This window comes from Oncorhynchus nerka, linkage group LG3, assembly GCF_034236695.1.
Source record: "Oncorhynchus nerka isolate Pitt River linkage group LG3, Oner_Uvic_2.0, whole genome shotgun sequence".
NCBI classification, from domain to species: domain Eukaryota; kingdom Metazoa; phylum Chordata; class Actinopteri; order Salmoniformes; family Salmonidae; genus Oncorhynchus; species Oncorhynchus nerka.
This window is the reverse complement of record NC_088398.1, coordinates 63,608,079-63,621,095: the sequence shown is the minus strand read 5'-3', so window position 1 is coordinate 63,621,095 and position 13,017 is coordinate 63,608,079. Positions and strand designations below refer to the sequence as shown.

General features: G+C 44.3%; 1 protein-coding gene across 1 annotated transcript in view; it reads right to left on the bottom strand.

Moving 5' to 3' along the window:
* Nucleotides 1-11,394, bottom strand: part of LOC115112363 (rho GTPase-activating protein 20-like) — a 37,745-nt gene extending 26,351 nt beyond the window's left edge. The window contains 3 exon segments of the mRNA XM_065014560.1: nucleotides 581-751; nucleotides 6,766-6,851; nucleotides 11,045-11,394. Of these exon segments, the coding sequence (XP_064870632.1) occupies nucleotides 581-751; nucleotides 6,766-6,851; nucleotides 11,045-11,137 (350 nt within the window). The 5' untranslated portion in view covers nucleotides 11,138-11,394.
* Between the last annotated feature and the right edge of the window lie 1,623 nt (nucleotides 11,395-13,017).

Genomic DNA, 13,017 nt, shown 5'->3' with positions numbered 1-13,017 from the left:
ACACGTGCACACCTCCGATACACACACGTACTCCTTGCTAACTTCCTAGCCTACTATTTTTCACCCATAATGTAATTATAGCTGTCTCCACTGTATGGGTCAGCTCCACCCAGGGGCACGTGATGTTGAATATAGGTTGGAGAGAGAGGCCCAGTTCTGCTGACACAACATCTCAGCAACATTGGTTCAACACCCTGATCGTTGCCTGAAGGTTGTGTTGTGGGTGGGGAGCCCCTCGGTGGTCTTTGATCTGGGATGGATCAGAAGGATTTGATTGGCTGAGAGGTAATTATAGGCTGGATAGGAGCGATGGAGGGATGGAGTAGAGGAAAGATGGGATAAGAGAGGGATATGTCTCACAGACCTGGAACGGGTGTTTTTAGACTTGCTGGAGGGAAAAGAGATGGAATGCTGTTTTTAGCCCCCCCTCTCTCTCTCTCTCTCTCTCTCTCTCACTCACTCACTCACTCACACACTCACACACTCACACACACACACACACACACACACACACACACACACACACACACACACACACACACACACACACACACACAGACAGACACAGAGAGAGACTCACTTGGCCTTGGCGATAAGGAGTGTGTCAGTGAAGAGAAAGAGGTGTCTCTCCTGTGTCTGTAAACCGGTCTGCAGCTGGGTGTGGGCGTGGGCCAGGAACACCCTCCATGGAGAGAGGAACGCCTGCACCAGGGGACACTTCTCTGGGCTGACTGGGGACAGGCAGTTCTCCCTGTCAACACACACATCACACACTGTTAGAATAATCAGGTCATCAGACAGTAGAGGGGTCATTTCACGTTGGCTCCCAATGGGCCAATGGGTCAGGAGGATAACTGTTTGGGGTCAGAATGAGAGGAGGTGTGGGTCCCCTGGGTTGAGTTTATGGATGAACCCTGTGGTCATACAATTACACATGCAAAGACACACAGAAGCACACAGATATAACCTCTGTATCAGGTTCTAGGGAAAGATACGTCTTTCTGAATGATGTCAATATCTGCCATGGGCAAGTACAGCAGATGGAACAAGTTGGCCTTTTTCCAGGAACAACGGAAATAGTTGCAGGGCTCTGTCCTTTCCTGTTTACAGCAGGCAGTAAGATCGGATTCTCAGCTCACATTCGAGAGATAATGGCCCTGTACACACACGGGTGCACACACAAATATTCCTAACCACCAACCCCAGAGAACTCCCTTCAAACAGTTTCTTCCTAACACTGGGAAGAACCAAAAGCTTGGCATCAAATATCCCTGCACACTCATTTTACAGATCAGTGTAATTAATCAGTTATGTATTGTAATTACCTAATGAAAGACAGAGTGACTCCGACGTGCCTTGGTCTTTCTATGTTTTTAAAACTCTTCCTATTCCAAAAAGAGTGAGTGAAAGAGAATCACAGACTAAGGTCTTCAGTTTCCTATTGATTCATTGCTTCTGGATGAGTATTAAAGGCCGAAACCATGATTTAAAACTAGGGTGGAATTTGTAGGAGGGAAAATTGGGAGAGGTTCATACCCCTGGACCCCTAAAAATTCTGAAATATAACCCTAACTAACACCATAACAGAAGACCACTTAGAACAAGCTTCAACGACTCTCAGGGTGATTATAAAACCATATCACACCTTCCTTCTCTAACCGCTTTTCTTAATACATAATATATCAAGGAAGTGCCTAAGTCATAGAGTCCACACACACACAGAACAGATTCACATAATATCTCTCTCTCCTTCTATACAGACACCAAACTTCCATATTCAACCCACATCCCTTCCCCTGAATGGTTTATTGGCAGCTGAGCTCCTGTTCCGTTGAAGCTGATGGATGATTGGCTAACAACACCATTGTGTGTCATATAATGTTGATAAATTGGACAAAGAGGTAATTTGCATACACACCACATACACGGCCATTTTTGTTGGGGAACAGTCCTGTGGAGCGAGATGTTGACTTTTCAGAAAAGGGTTGTTTATTCTCGGGGGGTTCCTGTGGGGTAAGGCCTCTAAGCCCAACCCTGTGAGACAACAGCACAACACAGCATACTAATGTCCCAGCATACCTTTAGGGAGAGAATTGTGAATATTGATGAGCCTGCCATCACTATATCAGACCTAGTAGCCAATCAGAATGCCACCCTCTTATCCTGATTATGGTCACATTGGCTTTCCTTGATGTACCCCGTACCTAGACTCTCGCTCTCTCTCTGTCCCTCTCTCTCTCTCTCTCTCTCTCTCTCTCTCTCTCTCTCTTTACCTATATCTCTATCTCTCCCTCTCTTGCTCTCTCTGACACACACACACAAGGAGGTGGGGTGTGTCAAGGTTACTGGGGGCTGCAGCCAGGAGATGAGGTCACCCTGGTCCAGATGTGTGTGTTGTAACACCCCCCCGTCTGGATGAGAACATCTGTAAGAAGAGACCCCCCAGAGGACCTCATCTCCACACTACGTATGTTCTCTAAGCCCTGTGACCCTCCTGCTCTGTATCCCCCAGACAGACACATTACACATCCTTATAGGATCTTAATAATGGCTCAACCCTGCCTATTTCTACAATTGTTCTTCTTAAAATCTGATTTTAAACCTAACCTAGTAATCATATGCCTAACCCTAACCTTAAATGAAGACCATAAAGCAAATGTTTGTTTTCATACATTTTTATGACAGAGACAATTTTGACTTTGTGGTTATGGTAACTAGTGACAACACTGCACAACCCAGCATGCCTTTAGGGAGAGAATGGTGAATATTGATGAGCCAGGCATCACTATTTCAGGCTGACTAGCCAATCAGAACGCCTAACGAATATCACCGCCCTCTTATCCTGATCATGGTCACACTGGCTTTCCTTGATGTACTCTCTATCTCTCTCTCTCTCCCTCCCTCCCTCTCGTTCTCCCTCTCTCACTCTCTCTGACACACACACACACACACACACACACACACACACACACACAAGGAGGTGGGGAGTGTCAAGGTTACCGGGGGCTGCAGCCAGGAGATGAGGTCACCCTGGTCCAGATGTGTGTGTTGTAACACCCCCCCAGTGTGGACGAGAACATCTGTAAGAAGAGAACCCCTAGAGGACAGCAGCTGGATAAACAGCTGTCCCTCAGATGCCACACACACACAAACCCTACCTCATCTCCACACTACGTATGTTCTCTAAGCCCTGTGACCCTCCTGCTCTGTATCCCCCAGACAGACACATTACACATCCTTATAGGACACTGTCCTTTTGCTTTGCTCTGGTTAAATTCTGCGTGTTAGTGTTTTCTCTACCATATACACTCCAACAATGAATGGCCAACAGCTCTCCTGAGAATTTGAGCTAATTTATTGTCGAGGCTAATTTATCATCAATTTGTCTGCACCTGTCTAGACCTAAGTAGTGCACTTGACTTCTCAGAGGTGCACAAAAGGTTTAGCAGTTTATGATGACAATCCGAGGGAAAAGTAAATCAATTGTGGTTTAAAAGACCCCTTGGTTAGAAACAGGGGGGGAGAACTTTATGTAAATCTCATTGGCTTACTGTATGTAACTTTTAAACTTTGACCGGGTTTGTCAAACAGTGTGTTTGGACCTAGCGGTGTGTGTGTGTGTTTTGCGTTTTTATCGGGGGTGTGTGTGTGTGTGTGAAAAGGGTTAGCATTAGCTTGAGTTCTCCTCCAGACCAACACTGTCCAGACCAACACCACTGACACTCTGTGAAGTGCTGTGATTAACAGTGCAGTGCGTGTGTATACATGTGTGTGTGTGTGTGTGTGTGTGTGTGTGTGTGTGTGTGTGTGTGTGTGTGTGTGTGTGTGTGTGTGTGTGTGTGTGAAAAGGGTTAGCATTAGCTTGAGTTCTCCTCCAGACCAACACCACTGACACTCTGTGAAGTGCTGTGATTAACGGTGCAGTGTGTGTGTATACATGCGTGTGTGTGTGTGTGTGTTAGCCATCTTGTCAACCATGGTGAGAGACCTAAGCCAAAGTGCACACTGCACCAATACACTGCTGCCAATATACCATGGTTACGTCTTGAATGAAGATGACACAACTGACAATTGGATTTATAATCCAAACTTTAGCTGACCAAGAGGACTACACTCACTTTATCTCTTTTCCCATCCACCCAAGCTTTCTCAAATATAGACACTCACACACACCCCTGCACACCTCTTCCATTCACAATTTGTTCCCTTATCTAGCATGAGCCATCCAGTGTATCCAGTGAGATGGAGTGGACCCCTGAAGTATGGGAGATGGAGTGGACCCCTGAAGTATGGGAGATGGAGTGGACCCCTGAAGTATGGGAGATGGAGTGGACCCCTGAAGTATGGGAGATGGAGTGGACCCCTGAAGTATGGGAGATGGAGTGGACCCATGTAGTAGGGGAGATGGAGTGGACCCCTGAAGTAGGGAGATGGAGTGGACCCCTGAAGTATGGGAGATGGAGTGGACCCCTGAAGTATGGGAGATGGAGTGGACCCCTGAAGTATGGGAGATGGAGTGGACCCCTGAAGTATGGGAGATGGAGTGGACCCCTGTAGCAGGGGAGATGGAGTGGACCCCTGTAGCTGGCTAGATGCAGTGGACCCCTGTAGCAGATAAGATGCAGTGGACCCCTGTAGCAGGGGAGATGGAGTGGACCCCTGTAGCAGGGGAGATGGAGTGGACCCCTGTATCAGGGGAGATGGAGTGGACCCCTGTAGCAGGGGAGATGGAGTGGACCCCTGTATCAGGGGAGATGGAGTGGACCCCTGTAGCTGGCAAGATGCAGTGGACCCCTGTTTCAGACGAGATGGAGTGGACCCCTGTAGCAGGGGAGATGGAGTGGACCCCTGTATCAGACGAGATGGAGTGGACCCCTGTAGCAGGGGAGATGGAGCGGACCAATGTAGCAGGGGAGATGGAGCGGACCAATGTAGCAGGGGAGATGGAGTGGACCCCTGTAGCAGGGGAGATGGAGCGGACCAATGTAGCAGGGGAGATGGAGTGGACCAATGTAGGAGGGGAGATGGAGTGGACCCCTGTAGCAGGAGAGATGGGGGTCTTATAACAATACCACCAGTGTGTTCTTTCCAAAACTCACTTCATGGTTCTTGGAAAGCAATGCCAACACACTTTGTCTTTCATAAATAGGGTAGAAGGAGTGCTGTATGGTGGTATGGTTGTTGAGAGTGATGTTGTAGCGTAGGGAAGGACATGAAGCCATGTTCTGTACCTACATAAGTTCTAGTGTGGACAATGACCATAGTCAATGTACCGTATATACAGTAACTGTCATATAACGCCAGTGGTAGAAGGTAGTAGAGAGGGCTCCAGGCTATTAGAAATAATAAGAGAAGTGAAGCTCTGTGTTATAAAACTCTCCATAACAGGAAATCTCCTGCATGACACATGGTGCCTGGTGGCCATGGAAAACAGGGTCTTGAATATTGTTAAAACTATGTTTAGTTTCTAGTATCCCCCTCCTCCCATATCTATTTCACTGCTGCAGGCCGGGGTGCTCTGTGGAAGTGTGTCCTCTATTATATTGTTCCTCAGTGGGGACTGACTTTAGCCCTGGAGTCATAAAGCTGGAGCAGGATGAGGAGACTTTTAGATGAGGTGACGGGGGGAGGGGGTGACATAAGGGCCTAAGCGAAAGGAAAGAGCGAAAGGACACACAGCAACTCTGGGCACACACACACATGCTAACACACACTCATTCACACTCATTCACACACACACACACACACACACACACACACACACACACACACACACACTCACTCTATGGCAGACACACAGTACCTCCATCCACGAGGGCAATGACCCATTAAAGCGTCAAAAGTGTTCAGCTCAACACTCCTTAGTGGTCCAGTTTCACACTTAATATGCTCCAACTCAGCCTAAAATCACTGGGTAGGCAGTCAGCACTAGAACACACATAAACACGTGCGCACACACACCTCAATCTAAAGATATTAAAAACACGTGAGCACACACACCTCAATCTAAAGATATTAAAAACACGTGAGCACACACACCTCAATCTAAAGACATTAAAAACATGAGCACGCACACCTCAATCTAAAGATATTAAGAACACGTGAGCACACACACCTCAATCTAAAGATATTAAAAACACGTGAGCACACACACCTCAATCTAAAGATATTAAAAACACGTGAGCACACACACCTCAATCTAAAGATATTAAAAACACGTGAGCACACACACCCCTTGAGCACACACACCTCAATCTAAAGATATTAAAAACACGTAACCTCAATCTAAAGATGCACACCTCAATCTAAAGATATTAAGAACATGTGAGCACACACACCTCAATCTAAAGACATTAAAAACACGTGAGCACGCACACCTCAATCTAAAGATATTAAAAAACCTTTTGATGGCTGTACTTTAGAATCCCCTTGTCAGAACTAACAATGATGGATAGTGAAATTCTCCCTCTGCATTGGCCTGCAGGGAATGTGCTTTCTCATAAGTCAGGCCAGTGCTGAAAGATGGAAATGATATCACTATGCCCTAGAAAGAGAATAAATCCCCTAGAGTGGATACCAGACCTACTTTCCCTTTCTAAGTCAAAAGTTGAGAGCAAACAATATAGCTGAATCTGGAACAGTGGTTTTGTTCCTGACCATTTGGTCCGACTCCTGACCCTATGATTGGGCACTGTCTATAGAGACTACACGTAGTGATAGGTAGCAGTTAGTTGAATAGAGGTATCTGACAAGCTGTTACTGTACCTGGACATGCTTCGTGATTTGGTAAGAGCTTTGCTGATGACCAGGGAGGGGGCAGACTGTCGTCGGTGGGCCAGGGTCTTCATCTGCTACGGAGAGAAAAGAGGGAGGGAGAGAATACTGTGTTCACTCCAGAATAGGCTAGAGTTCACATAGTTAGTGAGTCCAGAATAGGCTATATTTCACATAGTTAGTGAGTCCAGAATAGGCTATATTTCACATAGTTAGTGAGTCATTATTCATATAGCCCACTGTAAGTTCTGTTCTGCCCTGCCCTGAGCAAGGCAGTTAACCCACTGTTCCCTGGGCGCCGAAGACATGGATGCCGATTAAGGCAGCCCCCCGCACCTCTCTGATTCAGAGGGGTTGGGTTAAATGCAGAAGACACATTTCAGTTGAAGGCATTCAGTTGTACAACTGACTAGGTATCCCCCTTGCCCTAATTTACTGTAGTCATACTTACAGAGGTCATACCAGAACACACCCTGCTAGTCATAAACCACATCTCTGTCTAGCGGGGGATAAGAAGGGGTGGGGAAAGAAAGAAAGAAAGAAAGAAAGAAAGAAAAAAAAAGAAAGAAAGAAAGAAGTAGGATTGTGGTTTGTTGCACAATGTTTGCCATCTCTCTCTGTACTGTTGATGTTTCTAGATAAATCATCATCTCTCTCACAAAATCAGGAATTGAGTAGGCCACCACAGAAATGTATGTGAAAAAAAACGTGTGAATTGTGAAGCAGTCTCTGCCAGTGTCTTGGGTAACATACAGTACACTACAAACGTATGTGGACACCTTCCCATTGAACATCTCATTCCAAAATCATGGGCATTAATATGGAGTTGGCCCCCAATTTGTTGCTAAAACAGCCTCCACTCTTCTGGGAAGGCTTTCCGCTAGATGTTGGAACATTGCTGCAGGGACTTGCTTCCATTTAGCCACAGGAGCATTAGTGAGGTCGAGCAATGACGTTGGGTGATTAGGCCTGGCTCGCAGTCAGTGTTCGAATTCATCCCAAACATGTTCAATGGGGTTGAGGTCAGGGCTCTGTGCAGGCCTGACAAGTTCTTCCACGCCGATCTCGACAAACCATTTCTATGTACCTCGCTTTTTGCACTGGGCATTGTCATGCTGAAACAAGAAAGGACCTTCCCCAAACTTTTGCCACAAAGTTGGAAGCACAGAATCATCTAGAATGTAGTTGAATGCTGTAGAGTTAAGATTTCCCTTCACTGGAACTAAGGGGACCCAGATCATTATTCCTTCTCCACAAAAAGGTACAGTTGGCACTACATATTCGGGGAAGGTAGCGTTCTCCTGGCATCCGCCAAACCCAGATTCGTCCATTGGACTGCTAGATGGTGATGCATGATTCATCACTCCAGAGAACGTTTTTCCACTGATCCAGGGTACAATGGCGGTGAGCTTTACATCACTCCAGCTGACACTTGGCATTGCGCATGGTGATCTTAGACTAGATCTTAGCTCCCGGCGAACAGTTCTTGTGCTGACGTTGCTTCCAGAGGCAGTTTGGAACTCGGTAGTGAGTGTTGCAACCAAGGACAGACAATTTTTACTCCTTCCTAATATTGAGTTGCACCCACTTTTGCCCTGAGAACAGCCTCAGTTCGTTGGAGCATGGACTCTCCAAGGAATCGAAAGCATTCCACAGGGACGCTGGCCCATGTTGACTCCAAGGCTTCCCACAGTTGTTTCAAGTTGGCTAGATGTCCTTTAGGTGGTGGACCATTCCTGATACACACGGGAAACTGTTGAGTGTGAAAAACCCAGTAGCGTTGCAGTTCTTGACAGAAACCGGTGTGCCTGGCACCTAATACCATATCCCGTTCAAAGGCACTTAAATCTTTTGTCTTGTTCATTCACCCTGTGAATGGCACACATACACAATCCATGTCTCAATTGTCTCAAGGCTTAAAAACCTTTCTTTAAACTGTGTCCTCACCTTCATTGAAGTGGATTTAACAAGTGATATAAATAAGGCATCATGGCTTTCATCTTGATTCACCTGGTCAGTATTGTCATGGAAAAAGGTGTTCTTCATGTTTTGTACAATAAGGTTGGCTTAACAACCTCTTTTCAACGTGCCATTGAAGTCTGCAAATTCTCTGTTTTACCCTATGATTTATCACCACATCATTTCATATCGTAAACCTAATCACTATGGAACAAGGTTTAACTCTCAAAGTAGCTTGGTCAGGCTGGCAACCATATTATAACATTGCACAACATGTTACATGATGCTACATGAAGAGCTGCAGCTTAGCGGTTGGTTTTACAATTCTTAGACGATGCCATTGCAATGCAGTGGCTAAGCTCAATGAATCGATATCAATAAAGCCATCAGCATTCGTGGATCATAATATTTGATTGATTCACCAAGTGAACTCAATCATGAGGACAAGCTGTATGGAACTTTCCAAAGGATCCTTTTTTCATTGGTTGCACGCATTAGAGGGCATTAGGGATAAACTGAGAACTTCCCTCATAAAAATATTTGTTATCAGAGAACAGTTTGACTTGATTCTTCCTACTACAGATGTAGGATCTTAATTCGAGTCAGTTTGCTACAGCAGTAAAATAATCCTGCAGCAACAGGAAATGTGAATTATTATGTGGATTATAATTAATGCCGATTTTTGTTGGGATTGACACATTTTTTCCAAGTGGAAATTACCAACTTCCGAAGCCTTTTTAAACCTCAAATATACTACAAATTGAAAATGTCCTGTACTAGAGCAGGGTTCCCCAACTGGTGGCCCGAGTACCAAATGTGGTAATTTATGTTCCAGCCCCCGAACTAGAGATTGATATTTGTATATGACAGAAAATGCATATTGAGTGTGTCAATCATCCCACTGGGCACACACTGTTTGAATCAACATTGTTTCCAAGTCATTTCAATGAAATTATATTGAACCAACGTGGAATAGACATTGAATTCACTTCTGTGCCCAGTGGGATGTGACTTTCAAAGACCACTTCCAATTAGCTCAACGACTTGCTTCTTTGCACTCCAGTAAAACTATTGTAAAGGCAAGCTTACCACTGACCTTATACCTTCAAAGTGCAGTTACATATTCCAAACAGGAGTAGAATGGAGGCGCTGTTAACTATAACTTAATTTCATTGATTAATTGTTGTTGGCTCGGAATGTATTATCAGCAATAGTAAGGCAACGCGTTTATTGACATAGCATACTATACTACAAATATGTGTTAAGATTGTAGGGAAATAAGTGTACATACAACGCCGCTGAGTAGCTGTGTTGAACATCGTGACATTTGCACTGAAACTGAAGCTATGTTGCAAGTCTAAAGCAATATCTATTTCATGAATTACGTGAATGATTTATGCAAATTAACATTAACAACTAAATGGAATTGTATGCTGAGTGGGGCGACGGATGGGCCAGACAGTAGGTAAATCCATTGACTCTGCTCCCAGTGCGCACGTACTGTAGCCGCTCAAGCACAGCGTGACTGTTGTCTGTCTGGTGACTTGTGATCTGAGAGCAGATTATCAGCATGTTGCATAGTTTATTTGCTTTCATAGTTCATTTGCTTCCATATTTAAAACATTACCAATATGTATCTCATCAAACGTTGAGTAGGAGACTCACGCGAATATATATATTTTTTAAATGGATGTGAAACATTCTGCCGAATATGCTATCTTAATATTTTTTATCTAGGTATATGCAGTAGGTGGCAAGGCGTAATTTTACACATGCATTTCCACAAACTGAATAACATTTAGCCGAATCAATTTTAAATACGCCTGCATTAACTTTTTTTCTTCTTAGAACGCATTAGTAACCATAATATAATTATCCAGCAGCTGTCTGATATTATGAAATACACACAAAAAAAAACACTAGTAAGTATGAAATAATATTAAAGGTTAAAGCGCAGGAATCCATCCCTCAAATAAAGTGGCACAAAGAGAAGACCCAGACTGAACAAGCTGGAAATGTAGATGATAGCATACCCTCAGCTTCAAATATGACCAGTAACGCTCAATAGCATCTGTGAATAATGCACACAACCTCAATTAGGCTGGAAGCCAAATTATCATATCGATTCCCATTTAGCCTATACTTAGCCAACAATACAACTGCATGGCATGCTACCTGGCGATAGACGATATAGAGCAAATAGAAAACCCAATGACAAACCCAAAAGAAGACCAATACTATCCCCCAACTACATAATGGCACAATAATACGTTATAATGCACATTTTAAAAATCCACAATTCTCTAGTTACCTTTTTGCTGTCTGGTAGCGCACAGAACTTGCTTTTCAAAGAGCAAGACCTATTCTGTCCGATAGTTCCCTGCTGGGGAGACATGGTTTCCATCAAGGCTACTACAGTAGATCGACACCGAGTCTGCTGCCTGCTGCCTCAGACCACAGCGCACGTATTCCTATTCCCATTGCATCCAAAATTATCCAGCGACAGGACCAAACGAAGAAGACAAACCGGTGGGAAATCCCCCATTCACGCCAATAGAATGGATAAAAAGGAAACAAAACGCGTTAAATAAACCTGGACCGAGTTCTCTACTGACAGCTCACAGAACGCACTTATAGACAATCCTCTCTCGTCCCTGTCAACATTCGGTTTGAAGCGCAGTAGTTGTCTCCGCTCAAACCCAGGGGTGCATTCATTTAATCGATTCAGTTGCAAAACGTTTTGCAACAGAAACAGTTTACTTCAAACGGAAAACGTTTTGAAACTAAAACGAGAGTTCAATTGGACAACTTCAGATACGTCCCTTTGGCTCTTTCGTTTAGTTCTTAAACGGTAAACGATTTCCATTGCAAGACGTAATGAATACACCCCATGTGTAAATGTGCCTCTACAGCCAGAGCTGAAGGAGGTCCTAGCGCCCCTGGGTTCCTAACCTGAAAAGTAGCACTAATTGAGGTGGTAACAGCTCTAGCTCAGGAATCACATGAAAACAGTTTGCAGACCAGGTGAATGAATGTACTCTGCATGCCAAAAATAACATGAATAATGTTTAAAAAATCCAACGCATGATTTCTCTCCATAGCCATGAAACAGTCCACCCCACTGTATGCACACCCAACAAATCCAAAGCATTATTTTTCTCCATAGCCATGAAAGATATATATATTCTGCATATTCGTCAGAATTCATTACGTCTTGCAATGGAAATCGTTTACCGTTTAAGAACCAAACGAAAGAGCCAAAGGGACGTATCTGAATTTGTCCAATAGAAACTCTCGTTTTAGTTTCAAAACGTTTTCCGTTTGAAGTAAACTGTTTCTGTTGCAAAACATTTAGCAACTGAATCGATGAAATGAATGCACCCCTGGGTTTGAGCGGAGACAACTACTGCGCTTCAAACCGAATGTTGACAGGGACGAGAGAGGATTGTCTATCAGTGTGAATGTGTGAATATACACTACTGTTCAAAAGTTTGGGGTCACTTAGAAATGTCAGTGTTTTTTTAAAGAAAAACACATTTTTTGTCCATTAAAATAACATCAAATTGATCAGAAATACAGTGTAGACATTGTTAATGTTGTAAATGACTATTGTAGCCCTCTTCACCCACCTCCTTACTATCAAGTTGATGGTACAGAATTGGGTCATAACTTTGACACACACACACACACACACACACACACACACACACACACACACACACACACACTTCTCAGAGAGGGGAGAAAGGAAAGGAAAGGAAACGAGAGGAGCGGTGAGGTTGGCCTTGCTGATAGACTGGAGGTTACTAAAGGTTTAGAGGTGGTGGTTGAGGGTTTGGGCAGAGAGGAGACGCTGGGGTCCGACAGACAGACAGCATCCACTTTGGGAATGGGAATCCTCCACTCTGGGAAGCTCTTACTCCCTGTCTCAGTCCCAAAAATTAGGAAATGTTTCCCTTAATGATTCCTAGTCTGTATCCCCAGTGACAAACGCCGGGAAGAAAATAAAAGGCGGAAATTTCAACATTACTCTGCCACAGTCGCTACGCCTCTCTTGGTCTCTTTAGGCTTCTCAAAACATTAGTCATGGGAGATTTGGAAGAGAGAGTTGTAGAGACAGACAGAGAGTGAAATTGAGAATTGAAAGGCAGGGTTTGTGATTGAAGTGACCATAGAGGTGGCAGAGATACACAAAAAGACAACTATGGGTTACCATGGGTTAGCCTCTTATAGACAGACATATATATCTATAGAGAGACCTACAGAGAGACGGACAGATAGAGG